The 14,223-nt window shown below is 46.7% G+C and overlaps 1 protein-coding gene across 1 annotated transcript in view; it reads left to right on the top strand.

Annotated features, from left to right (window-relative positions):
- BARX2 (BARX homeobox 2) overlaps window positions 1-12,978 on the top strand; it is an 82,314-nt gene extending 69,336 nt beyond the window's left edge. Inside the window, exons 3-4 of the mRNA XM_086384038.1 lie at window positions 3,107-3,191; window positions 12,011-12,978. Coding sequence (XP_086240164.1) covers window positions 3,107-3,191; window positions 12,011-12,277 — 352 coding nt within the window. The 3' untranslated portion in view covers window positions 12,278-12,978. The remainder of the gene's footprint in view (window positions 1-3,106; window positions 3,192-12,010) is intronic.
- The last annotated feature ends 1,245 nt before the right edge of the window (window positions 12,979-14,223 follow it).

Here is a 14,223-nt window from a genome sequence, read left to right as displayed (position 1 = left end):
AGCTGAGAATTCTGTGGCTCCTGCCTGGGCCACCAGGGAAAGAGGGACAAGCATTAACTGAAGCTGGAAGGCAGAGGGCAGAGTGAGTTTGGTGAGGAAAGAGTGCATTCTGTTTTGGACATGTGCAATTTGGGGCACCTTCAGGCAGAGGATGGAGGCAGGTCTGTGGTTTGGGGATTAATAGATGAGATCTCTGGGGCTTCCCTGGTGGCTCAGATGGTAAAGAATCTGCCTGCAATGAAGGAGACCTGGATTCGATCCCTGGGTGGAGAAGATGCCCTGGAGAAGGGAATGGGTACCCACTCCAGTATTCTTGCCTGGAAAATCCCATGGACAGGGGAGCCTGGCCGGCTACAGTCCATAGGGTCGCAAAGTGTTGAATACAATTAAGTGACTAAGCACACTCACGCGCGCGCACACACACACACATGGTGTTCTGCTATTCTGATGCTCCCTGGTGTAACGAAGCACCTCCTGCACTCAACACACGTGGAGTACAGGAGGTGGAGTGGGCATCTGGATTTATGAATCAGCACACTCAAGATGACATTCTAGGCTTATTTTAGAAGTTAGAATTTTTTTTTTTTAGCAGAAATGTTAGTTCCAAATCAACCTCCTGGGGCTTCCTGCTACCTGCCCAGGCACCTCTCAGGTGAGCTTGATTCACTTGCCTGCAGAAGAGGACCATCTGGCTGGTGTGGAGGCTGCCGCCCAAGCTGCCCCACCAGCTGTTCCTCACCTCGTACGTGACCGGGGCCATGAGCACGCCTCCTCCCACGGCGCACACCCTCTTCCCCTGTGTTTGTTTCTCCAGTCTCCTAGGTGACCCCATTGAAGCGAATTTGCACAGGGAAGTGAGAATCTGTAACGGTGGCAGGTAATGAGAGAGAGCTGATGACAGTGAAGTGTGTTTCTGGGGCCAGCATGAGTCAGGAGTGCATTTTTCCCAAGTGAGCTCATCCTGGTTTGCCAATGCTGTGGCAGAGCTGTGAACTGATCCTTCCATTCACTGATGCACCTGACGGCCTTAGGTGAACTGGCCAGGAAGGCTATGCAGAGGGGGGAAGCCCTCTGCCTCCAGGGAGGTCTGGGAGACCCGTGGGATGGCCCCCCTGGGCTCTTGGTGTTTAAATGAATAGCTACCTGGGATGCCAAATTGTGGCCAGAAAGGCTACGATGCAAAATTTACCTATGCCCCCCGAAAAGCTATCCAGAGATACCGTAAACTGCTATATGGTTGTTAATAACACTTTTGCTTATAGTGTACCCGCTGGGTGACAGGCATTGTTAGGTGCTTTGCATTAGCAGTTCTCAAAGGGTTTGGTCTTGGGACCCTTTTACATTCCTAAAAATTTTTGAGCCCTACTCCCCAGAAAACTTTTGTTGGTTAAACTATTGATATTTACCAAATTGAGTATTAAAGTTGAGAAAGTTTAAAAATATTTAGTTACTCATTACAGGATAACAATATTAGACCTATCACATTAACATAAATAACAGTTTTTAAATTTAAAAATTTTCCAAAAAAGTGAGAAAAACTGATCTTGTTTTCACTTATGCAAATTTATGTCTACCTTAATAAAAAAAGTTTAGATTCTCATATGTGCTTCTTGGGCTTCCCAAGTGGTGCCAGTGGTAAAGAATCCACCTGCTAATGCAGGAGATGCAAAAGGCGCAGATTCAATCCCTGAATCGGGAAGATCCCCTGGAGAAGGAAATGGCAACCCACTCCAGTATTCTTGCCTGGAAAATTCTATGGACAGAGGAGCTTGGTGGGTTACAGTCCATGGGGTCACTGAGTCGGACACGATTGAACGCACACACACCTGGGCTGCAGGGCTTCATTAGTGGGGAGGCTAAGGACTGCTAGCACAAGGAATTTACTGGCTTCAGTCTGTTAATGACTTTCAATAAAACTGTCAGCTTACAGTAGCCCTTTTACTGGGCAAGCAGATAGGTGTGAATGGGGATTGAAGCCAGGAGCTGAAGTCCTTGAAGGAAAATGGTTTTTCTTATTGGAGATTGAATTGGGCACTCTGGTCCAAGCAGGGGGTCTGAGAAGGGTACCTGGCATGCCAGGAGCCACACCTGGAGCCTTCACTCCTGTACCACTGGTCTTCCTGATGGTGAGGTGTCGCTTGTTACTCCTCAAGTAGAGAAAGTTGAAGCTGAGGTGCTGTGCTTAGTCGCTCAGTCGTGTCCAATTCTTTGTGACCCCATGGACTGTAGCTGGCCAGGCTCCTCTGTCCATGGGGCAAGAATACTGGAGTGGATTGCCATGCCCTCCTCTATGGGATCTTCCAACCCAGGGATCGAACCCAGGTCTCCTGCATTGCAGGCGGATTCTTTACCAGATGAGCTACCAAGGAAGCCCCAGGGAAGCTTGGGTGCAGCTGAGGCTGTGTACCCAAGTCCCTTGGCCCAGGCTGGTGGCTCTGCAGGCTACAGAGAAATGTAGGACCACGCTTGGCCATGAAATGGAGAGCAGGAAGGGGACAGATGTAATGTTCCTTTTGGAATCCGTAACAGTTGAGGGCAGGGATGAAAGATGAGTCAACCTGTCAAAACGTATTTTTGAGCCCTCGTTCTTGATTTAGAATACGGTAAGCACGTTTGTGATTGTGAAGGAAGCAGTGGAGTCAGGGAGGCAGAAATAACTCATGAGAAGCAGAGACCAGCGAGAACTCAGAGCTCCCTGGTTGAGACGTGACCTGTGCAGAGGAAGCAACCTTCAAGGGGGTTTGTAGAGATAGCAGGGGTTGGGGGTGGGGGTGGCGGGAGGCTTACCACCCGGAAAAATGGGACTTTACCTTTCCTCCCCAGTTTGGATTTGGGGTCAGAGCCTTCATTTTATACAGGATCAGAGTAAAGAGTCTGTCGGGTCAGGGAGAGGACTTTGCAGTGAAGGTTCAGAAATTCCTTTCAGGTTCCATGTAGACAGTTCTTAGGCTTGGGCATCTATTTTTTAGCTTCACAGTTTCCTCCATAGGATTCTGGGAAGGAAAGCAGAGCTCTTTGGGAGGAACTGGTTTAATGGGGAGGTCCACATGTTGGTAACAGGCCTTCCCCTCTTCCTCATCATACCCCTGTCTCTCGTGCCTTCTAGGTTGGACTTGGCCCAGTCTCTGGGACTCACTCAACTGCAGGTGAAGACCTGGTACCAGAACCGCAGGATGAAATGGAAAAAAATGGTAAGAAAGAGAATAAGTCTTAACCATGGGCCCATCATGATCGGAAGAATTCTTACTACAGGGCTGGCAAGAAGGCAGGAAGGACCCTTTGGTGGATTGAGCTCCAGAGACTGGAAGGCCTTTTACCATGCTGGCTGGGAGGGAGGCCGTTTGAACAAAAGGATGAGCAATTCTTTCTGACCTGGATTTCCTGACCAGAAGGATATTCTTTTTCACAGTTTCATTGGAAATAAAAAGGAAGCCTCCAGACTTGTCTGTTGCTGCTTTTAACCCCACCTAAAATCCCACGGACGGAGGAGCCTGGTAGGCTGCAGTCCATAGGGTCGCTAAGAGTCGGACACGACTGAGCGACTTCACTTTCCCTTTTCACTTTCATGCATTGGAGGAGGAAATGGCAACCCATTTCAGTGTTCTTGCCTGGAGAATCCCAGGGACGGCAGGGCCTGGTGGGCTGCTGTCTCTGGGGTCGCTCAGAGTCGGACATGACTAAAGTGACTTAGCAGCAGCAGTAGCTAGCCTTTTCAAAGAACTTCCTTCCCACTCCCACCAATAGCTAAGAATAGAAGTCAGTCCTCTCTGTTTTTTAGAGGACATGTAGGGTGCACCTGCTCTTGTAGAATTCTCAACTCTAGTGGGCATCAGAGGAACCTGGGTGGCAGGTATGAATGCAGAACTCAAGGCCCTTCCTAAGATTCTGCTTTGCTGGCCCAAGGCAGGGAGTGTTAACTAGCACCCAGGTTCCTCTGATGCATATGGTATAGTGACTCTGATTTCCCAAATACCACTCTAGTGCCTTACAGATGAGTTGTTCCCTATTTGGTTTTTAAATGAATTTATATAGCAATAGAAGGGGAAAATGTGGAAGCAGTGACAGATTTTATTTTCTTGGGCTCCAAAATCACTGTGGACAGTGGCTGTAGCCATGAAATTAAAAGACGCTTGCTCCTTGGAAGGAAAGCTATGAAAAACCTGCTGCTGCTGCTGCTAAGTCACTTCACTCGTGTCCGACTCTGAGCAACCCCATAGACGGCAGCCCACCAGGTTCCCCCGTCCCTGGGATTCTCCAGGCAAGAACACTGGAGTGGGTTGCCATTTCCTTCTCCAATGCATGAAAGTGAAAAGTGAAAGTGAAGTCACTCAGTCATATCCGACTCTTAGCCACCCCATGGACTGCAGCCTTCCAGGATCCTCTGTCCATGGGATTTTCCAGGCAAGAGTACTGGAGTGGGGTGCCATTGCCTTCTCCCTAGACAGCATATTAAAAAGCAGAGATAACACTTTGCCGACAAAGGTCCACATAGTCAAAGCTATGGTTTTTTCAGTAGCCATGTACAGATATAAGAGCTGGACCATAAAGAAGGCAGAGCGCCAAAGAACTGATGCTTTAGAATTGTGGTGCTGGAGAAGACTCTTGAGAGTCCCTTGGACTGCAAGGGGATCAAACCAGTCAGTCCTAAAGGAAATCAGTCTTGAATACTCACTGGAATGACTGATGCTAAAGCTGAAACTCCAATACTTTGGCCACCTGATGTGAAGAGCTGGCTCTTTGGAAAAGACCCTGATGCTGGGAAAGACTGAAGGCAAACGGAGAAAGGGCAGCTGAAGATGAGATAGTTACATAGCATCACTGACGCAATGGATATGAATTTGATCAAACTCTGGGAGATGCTGAAGGAAAGGGAAGCCTGGAGTGCTGCAATCCATGGAGTTGCACAAAGTTGGACACGACTTAGTGACTGAACAACAACAAATTAGTGTAAACAGCTCTTTAAAAAAGAAACATCTCTACATTTTAAGGACCTCATTTCATAATGGCTTAGCCCTCTCTTTTTCTTATTCAAAAAAAAGCAACAGTTAAATCCAGATTTTCCAAAGCAGTTGTCTCACTTCCAGTTTTGAAAATTCCAAGGGTCAAAGCCCAGAGAAAACAGGAGAGTTGGGAAGAGAGTGGGAAGAAACCTCTGACCCAGGCCTTTCCATGTTCTCGCTGGGTCTCTGGCCCCCTCTCCTATCCTGTGGACCGAGCATCTCAGGCCTGCCTGCATGATGTCCTAATTGCTAGGCCATCTGGTCACAAGCCTTGGTGTCTCAAGGGCTGGAGTATGAATTTTCTACAATGACCAAATAACTAAGCCCTCCTTCCCCTGCACCAGCTACCTAGTTTTCAGAAACAAAAAGAGTTAATAGGCACTTTTTGATAATGGGTAACAGATTTGAGTTTTCTCCATTTTGTGTTTTTATCCAATATATGTATTTTTTTCTCTGAAAACTTTGGTTCTTGCTATTGCCTGCTAACAGGCTTCCAGATGGTGCTAGTGGTAAAGAACGAGACTGCCAGTGCAGGAGACATAAGAGATGTAGGTTTGATCCCAGGGTCAGGAAGATACCCTGGAGGAAGAAATGGCAACCAAGTCCAGTGTTCTTTCCTGGAAAATTCCATGGGCAGAGGAGCCTGGTGGGCTACGGTCCATTGGGTCGCAAAGAGTCAGACATGACTGAGCACACACAAGCAAGAGTCCAGAGGAGAAGTGAAATATTGGGACAGCTTGCAGGGAGAAATTGAAATGGAAAGATAAATAAGATTCGATTAAACATGTTGTTGCTCCCCAACTTCTAGAATGCTCAGACACCCATGGAGCCTTTTAGGGGACTGATCTCTAAGGGAACCAGATCTGGGACCTGGAAACACTGGGCTGTGTTTCCCGGCGTGCCCCTCCCTGGTTGGTTTTGGGCAAGTCTCTTCACTGCTTTTTGTGCAAGTTCCACCACCCATCTCCTTCCCCGTCCCATCATCGTCATCAAAATTGATGTCTCCTGAGTGGCAGAGGCATTGTTTGAGTTGGTTATCAGCGATCTTTTCGTGACTCAAACGATGGAGGCACTGACAGCCCGCCAGCCCTGCCAGCACCGCCCAGTGCCCGTGGGGAACACGTGTGCCCCTGCCACTGACGTCAGCTGTTTTCCACCAGCCTCTGCACGGCTGGCACCGCTGCAGGCCGCGTGTCGATAGTTATCAATGTCGTAGAAAACAAAATGGAAGTAACTGCACAGATTTAAATCTCCGAGCAGTCCACAAGCCAACCGAAGGCAGGCCCCTTCCAGAAATTTCACCTTATGAGCAGTGACTTTTCACCAGGCAGTAGAGATGTGGCTATAAGACACCAGTTGTTGTTGTTGTTGAGTTGCTGAGTTGTGTCCTACTCTTTGCGACCCTGTGGACTGCAGCACACCAGGCTTCCCTGTCCTTCACTATCTCCCATAGTTTGCTCAAATTCACGCCCATTGTGTTGGTGACACCATTCAACCATATCATCTGCTCTTGCCCCCTTCTCCTCCTACCTTCACTCTTTCCCAGCATCAAGGTCTTTTCCAATGAGTAAGATACCAGGCCATCCATTAAAAAAAAATTCAAAAAAGGTACTCAGTCAGTGGAGGTAGCTGACCTGTAAGTCGCTCATTATTCAGAGTGATCAGGGCAACACTGGAAGGAAATAAAAGGTTCAGCATCAGTAGGAGAAGGGAGGGCTTCCTGGAAGGGGTGCCATCTAAGCTGGGTTTAATGGATGAATAGACACCTGCCAGATGAAGTTTGGAAGGGTGTCAAAGGCTGAAGGAAGGAACAGAAGTACGCAGGGGCACTGCAGGGACCTCAGAACAGCTGGAGTGAAGAGGAGAACAAGGTGGCTCAGGTGTGGGTCACGTTCTGACTTTCTCAAAACAGCAAGGCATTGTTGGGATCCTGATTGCTTCATAGTTTCCCCTGGTAAAACTTTCAAGGCTGCCTCTTCAAGGACTGGGAAAGAAAAGAATAATTGAGTAATAAAGATGTCTCAAGGCAAGTAATCTCACTGGAACTGGAAAAAGAGCATTCGCTTCTCAGTGTTACTCGCATGCTGCCAGAACCGAGATAGCATCTCTGACTAGTTTTTACCGGTCAGCGTGTAGAACCTGTGGCGGGTTGGGTAAATGTGGTCTCCCATGTTTGGTGGGATCTGCACCCTCCCTTCCATTTCTGTTTGGCTTGGGTTCCAATAGGGCCCAGCAGGCTTCGTAGCGGGCCAGAAGTACCTCATCATTCAGGGGTACTTTTCATCTCCAAAGTAGGGTTCTGTTCTGTGAGAGGGTCCAGATGGGTGGTCCCTTCCTCTCCCAGTCACAGAGCTGGGTGGGCCACGTACCGTGCCCAGTGGTCATCTTGTGCACCAAAAGTCTCCAGCTGGTCAACAATTCTGTGTAACTGCTACCGGTTTCTACCTATGTAATCGTGGGCAAGCGCCTGTTTCCTCATCAGTAAATGCCTGATGTCCACCTTACAGGGATGCAGATGAGGTCAGTGAGCTAATCTGAGCCAATCCCTGTAGGACCCAGAACAGTGTCTGCCCCATAGGATACAGTCAAGAAGTGTTAGCTGCTGTTCGTCTCAGTGTTTTTTTTTTTTGTTTTTAATTCTTTACCCATCCACAAAATTCATGTCTATAGAAAATCTCAACTTTTGGAGGCCAGGAGAGATAACCTGAAAATGAATTCTGCAAGTTTCCGGGATGCTGGTTAAGACAGTCAGGTGTTTTTCTGCATCCTCCCTACCTGCAAGCCTTCCCCGGTCAGTTGGTGCTTTAGCATTCAGGATTGAGTTGAGTGGAACATCCCATCTTCTGGCAGAAAATCTGCTAAACAGTGAGCTGGGGGAACATCTGTGCTGGAGATGGTGAATGTCTCAGCTTCAGAGAAATAGCATCAGTTACATGGCTCTCTGGACTTCCCTGGTGGCTCCATGGTAAAGAATTTACCTGCCAATGCAGAAGATGCGGGTTCAATCCCTGGTTCAGGAAGATCCCCTGGAGAAGGAAATGGCAACCCACACCAGTATTCTTGCCTGGGAAATCCCATGGACAGAGGAGCCTGGTGGGCTACAATCCATGGGGTCACAAAGAGTCAGACATGACTGAAGCAACTAGACAACAGCATGGCTCTAATTCCCATAGAGCAGCAGATAGAGAAAGGGAACAAAAAGGCAATGGGATAATGAGTCCATGGCCTAGGATCTGCTGGGAGGTTAGGAGGTCGGTAAGATAAATGTGGTAGAAATATCAGTGGAATCCTTCCCTTGCACATTACATGCAATGAAATACCAATAAGAGTGTTAGATTCAGGCAATCGAGGTTTTGTATTCAAATCCCAGCTCTGCCTTGGGTTGCTTTTCCACCATGACAAGCCACTTCTGCCTGAAAAGTGAGGGAGGTAGAAGGTTTCTCTCTGCGCTGACAGCCGGGCCCTCCCATCAATGTGCCCGTCCTCCGCCCACCTGTGCAGGTGGAGAAGGAAGGTCCTGACATCCCCAGCAGGAGGGCACAGGAGAGTCTAGTTTTAGAGTTTGGAGGAAGGCTGCCAGCGGGCCAGGTTAATAAAAGTAGGTGGTGTGCTGGGTGTTTTTCCCAGAGGCGTGTGACCTCACGTGCAATGGGTTGCCTGGCCTCTCTGGACGAAGGAAAGTAAATTGGCTCCAGGGATGCCTAGGGAGGAGGGGTCCTGAGAGAAGGGCCACAGAGTGCACGTGAGTGTGTAGTCTTAGCATGGGGTGGTTGCGAGATAATTGCATGTCTCAGGTGTGCTGGGAGGCAGAGGCCAGAGGTCAGGTGCAGAAAGCAGCCAAGAGTGTAGTTATGTCCTAATTATTGCTTGTGCTGGAATGTTTTATTCCATTTAGAAAATGGTCTGATTGTTTTGATTTTTTTTTTTTTCATGCTGTAGGAAAACAGCCAGGTGGGGTCTAGCCAAGCTGTGTGGGTGGTGTTCCCTAATTGCTGGGCTGGACTTTCTTTTGCCAATTAGGTGGCTTCCTTAGACCTGCTCTTTTATAACTTGATTACTATGTGGGGCAACTCGATTTTGTATAACCTCTTTCATACTGAGTGGAGCTGCTTTCAACATGTCAATTTCATCTTGGCACATTTGGGTGCTTTCAACAGCCTGCGCTCACAGTGAAACCAAAATCAGATACTGACATATGAAAAGGAATATAGAGACCTCTTTTCCCCAGAGGTTGATTCTGTCAGCATCTCTATCTTGTTAGAAGTCCCCTTCATACCTCTGTGTTAGCTGTTTGGATTGAAAGTACAGTGGCTGAGTAGATGCCCAGCTAAATGGAGGTGTTTAGTGCAAATTTATGGTTTTCCTTATACCATAAGCAAAAGTTAACTCAAAAGGAATCATAAACCTAACTAAACATTAAAACTATGAAACTCCTATGGCTGATTCATGATGAGGTTTGACAGAAAACAACAAAATTCTATAAAGCAATTATCCTTCAATAAAAAATTAAATTTAAAAAAAGTTATGAAACTCAGAGGGAGGGGACATACATATATCTGTTGCTGATTTATGCTGATATATGGCAGAAATAACACAATATTTTAAAGCAATTTTCCTCCAATTAAATTTACATATTAAAAAAGGAAAAAAGAACTATGAAATTCTTAGAAGAAAACATTTTCTTTTGGAGTAAATGCTTATGACCCTAGGTTAGGCAAAACCTTTTTAGATAAGACACCAAAAGCACAAGCAATAGCAACAAAAATTGCACTTCATGAAAATTAAAAACTTTTGTTCTGTTGAAGGCCATCATCAACAAAGTGCAAAGGTGGGACTTCCCTTCTTAATTTGCCAGAGGTTAAGAATCTGCCATGCAATGTAGGGATATGGGTTCAATCCTTGATCAGGGAACTGATAATATCCCCCATGCCAAGGAGCAATGAAGCCAATAAATAAATAAACATTTTTAGAAATGACTTGAAAAGGCAACACAGAACAGAAGAATATATTTGTAAATCTTCTATCTGATAAGGGGCTTTCATCCAATGTATTAGTATTAATAGAGAACTCATAACTCAGTAATTAAAAAGGACAACCGCATTTTTAAATGGGCAAAGGATTTGAATAGACACTTCTGCAAGGAAGATATACAACTGGCCCATAAGCACATGAAAAGATGATGAACTTCAATAATTATCAGGGTTGTACAAATCAAAACCACAATGAAAAGCAACTTCACAACAGCTAGGATGGCTGGAATGAAAAAGACAGGTAGTAACAAGTACTGGGACTTCCCTCTGGTCCAGTGGTTAAGATTTAACCTTCCGATGCAAGGAATACAGGTTTGATCCCTGGCTGGGGAACTAAGATCCTACATACTTTGAGGCCAAAACAAAACAAAACATAAAACAGAAGCAATATTGTAACAAATTCAATAAAGGCTCTAAAAATGGTTCACATCAAAACAGCCCTTAAAAAAATGAGTTTTGCAGAGGATGTGGAGCACTGGAGCCCTCACATACCGCTGATTGAAATATAACATGGTGCTCTTGCCTTAAGAGAACAGTCTGGAAATTCCTCAGTCTTGGACTTCCCCTGTGGCTCAGATGCTAAAGAATCTGCCAGCAACGCGGGAGACCCAGGTTCTATCCCTGGGTCGGGAAGATCCCCTGGAGGACAACACAGCAACCCACTCCAGTATTCTTGCCTGGAGAATCTCAAGGACAGAGGAGTTGCTGGGCTACAGTCCATAGGGTTGCAAAGAGTTGGACACAACTAAAGTGACTTACCACGCATGCATGCATCGCTCTTTTACAGAATAGGAAACTGAGGCCCAGAGTCTTTAAAGGACTCTCCCAAAAACAAAGTAGACAAGGGGGCACAGTTGGTGTTTAATCTAGTTATTCTACTTTCAAAACAAGAACACACTCTCTCCTATGTGTTACTGCTTCTTCAAACAACATAAAACCATATGTTTCATATTTCCTTTTCTGATTACAGAAATACATGATCATTGTTGAAAAATTTAAAAAGACATTAAAAAAGAATTGAAATTATCCTTGATCTTGAGACTACAAGCAGGGTAGTGTGTAGTTGTCTAGCCACCAAATTAAATTATGCTGGTTTAGAACCCATTTTCACAAAACTATATTAATATTTCCCATGTTATTATATGTTCGCCTATATAATGATTGTAATGGTTGTTAAGTTTTCTCTCTTTGCCATATACTATAATTATGTACTCAATTATATGGTGGAAACTGTAGAGTATTTTTCTGGCTGTTGTTGCCATTTTTGTGATGAACATTTTTGCACATCAGTCATTGTCCCAATCTTTGATGACTTCCTTAGGCTAAATTGTTAGAAGTAGAATTTCTGTGTCAAACATTATGCACATTTTTTTTTAAGACTTTTGATTTGCATCCTCAGGTTGTCTTTTGAAAAAGCTGTACCAATTACACTTTTATATAGACATATGAGTGTTTATTTTCCTGTTTGTGACACTGTTTTTTTCTTTTAACTTATCAACTTGCTGTCACACTCATATTTTAATTTTCACTTGTTTCCCTATTTTTGAAGTTGGATTTTTAATGTATTTATGATCATTGTATTTAATAGAAATTATCCTGACTAAAAGTACATTGAACCTTTCATGAATGAAGCTGTCTTTGTAGACTGCAGGTGACTCCTGGAGAATATTTTTTGCCAAACTTTGCAACTTCATTGCCGGGAAGGAATGGTTTAGAGCAGGGGTGCCCAACCTGGGATCTAATGCCTGATGATCTGAAGTGGAGCTGATGCAATAAAAATAGAAATAAAGTGCACAATAAAATGTAATGTGCCTTTATCATCCTGAAACCATCCCCTCCCCAGTCTGTGGAAAAACCGTCTTCCACGAAACCAATCCCTGGTGCCAAAATGTTGGGGACCGCTGGTTCAGAGGTGGGGGAGTGGGAAAGTGGAGGGAAGAAGTTATTTCTTAGATTTGATCTCATTTGTCTCCTACGTAGGTTCTTAAAGGTGGACAGGAAGCACCCACAAAACCTAAAGGTCGTCCCAAGAAGAACTCCATCCCCACATCAGAAGAGATAGAAGCTGAAGAGAAGCTGAACAGTCAGGTTCACAGCCAGGAGCTCCTGGAGCCCTCCCAGAGCCTGGAGGGGCTCTGTGATATGCAGAAACCAAAGGCACGCGTTGTCCCTGTGGAGGTGGCTGAGTCCCCAGGCCAGGCCCAGGAGTTGCCAGTAGCCTCTCCGGAACCCCCACCATCAAGCTAAAATAAAACTCTTGGTCGAGGGGAAGGGGGAGACTGGGAAGAAGGGAAAGAGAGAGGGCAGGGAGACCAGGGAGAAGAAAGCTGCCAAGAGCCCGAGACCTGGGGGAGAAGACCACGGCCGGCTCCCTCCCTCCTGCCCACGGCTCTCAGCTCCAGCTTTTGAGGAAGACTTGCTAGCCTTGGCCTGCTCTTCCTGAAAGGCTGCCTAAGCCACACAAGCCCTTGACTAAGGGACACAGTGCCTTGGAACTGCCAGCCCCAGTTGGGGTGACGCCGTGGAGCTGTCCAGGTCCAAGCTCCCCCTGGCATGATGGGGGACACTCCGACCAGCCTCGGAGCAGCTAGCCATCAAAGCAGAGATGGAGGAGTGGGCAGCATGCCCAGGTTCCTTGCTGACTCAGCACTTATTTCTGTAGCTTTAAAAGAAAATTTAATGTTTTTGATTGTTGTTTTTTTTTGGGGGGGAGGGGTGGTCGGTGAGGGTGGGCAGATAAGAGTTGGGGGAAGGGAGTTTTGAGTTAATAGAATAAAGTTTGTTTGAAGACACGTGTGCCTTTGTACCCATTATAAGGTAGTCAGGTGACCCAGGAACTGATAAACCTTGTTTTTCTCGCTTGATTCAGTTGCCATCCCTGAAGCTGCAATGCAGATATGTTAAGATAACTTTTATTTTTTAATTAAAAATAAATCTTTCAAAAAAGATGGGATGTGTTGTTTCTTCCAGGGAGTGTATTTAGATCTTCTAGAATATGTCCTATGGAAAGAGGGTGGTGCTAGTGGTAAAGAACCCGCCTGCCAATGCAGGAGACACAAGAGACCCGGGTTCGACCCCAGGTCTGGGAAGATCCCACATGCCATGGGACAACTAAGCCTGTGTGCCCGTGTGCTGAGCCTGAGCTCCCTATAGCCTGTGCTTCATAACAAGAGAAGCCACTGGAGTGAGAAGCCCATGTATCACAACTAGAGAAAGCCCACACACAGCATCAGAGACTCAGCACAGCCAAAGATAAAATTAAGAAAAAACAAAAAACCAAAACTCGTAAGCCTGTGAGCTTGTAGTATACAACTCCTTCGACAGGACTGGATTCAAGTATCGTGACTGCCACTTCAACTTTGCTAAGGCCGTGCCTTCCCTTGGCCGTTGAGATCAACAAAGAGAAAGCAGTCTCTCTCTTAACGCAGAGGTAAGGACTTGGCTTCTGCGAACCAGTTCGTGCAGCCCACACCCAGCTGTCGGCCACTGCCTCTCTCAGCTGAGCCCACCCCACCCAGGGCTTTAGGATCTGCCCACCAGGCAGAGTCACCACGGCCAAAGTAAGCAGGTGAGTCCTGCCAGCTGGGTCTCCCTTCTGTCCTGTTCTCCTGCCCCAGGAAGGCCCTCATTAGGACGCAGCTTTCTTAGGCTGGTTTGTCTCTGGTCTGGGCTCTCATGCTGTCCTTCTCCTAGGCGTCTGACAGTGGCCACCACGGCTCAGGGAGAGGTGTGTGCACACATCTGGGTTTCCCTCAGCTGGGCTCTGGGCACTGTTTCTGACTTCCAGCCCTGGGTTCTTGGCCCATCATCTTTGGTATTGTTTCTTGGCCCTATGTAAGAGACAGGGGTTTGATCCCTGTATCGGGAAGTTCCCCTGGAGGAGGAAATGGCAACCCACTCCAGTATTCTTGCCTGGAGAATCCCATGAACAGAGGAGCCTGGTGGGCTACAGTCCATGGAATCACAGAGTCGGACACAACTGAAGCCACTTAGCACAGCACAGCACTTGGTTGGTGGGGTGAGTGCAGAGTCTTAAGAGCTTGGGGTATCTTGCCTCCTGTTTTCGAAGCCCCAAGCTCAATGTCACCTCCACTGACCAGCCTTGAGCTTGTCCTCCAGCCTCAGCTCTGTGGAGTTCAGCCCCATGGCTCAGAGGTGGGTCTGGGCTGGGCCTTTCCAAAGCCGATGGGTGC

The sequence above is a fragment of the Bos grunniens genome, chromosome 29 (genome assembly GCF_055505025.1).
Source record: "Bos grunniens cultivar Pamir isolate PY7600 chromosome 29, Bosgru_T2T1.0, whole genome shotgun sequence".
NCBI classification, from domain to species: Eukaryota; Metazoa; Chordata; class Mammalia; order Artiodactyla; family Bovidae; genus Bos; species Bos grunniens.
This window is presented reverse-complemented; position numbering and strand designations above follow the sequence as displayed.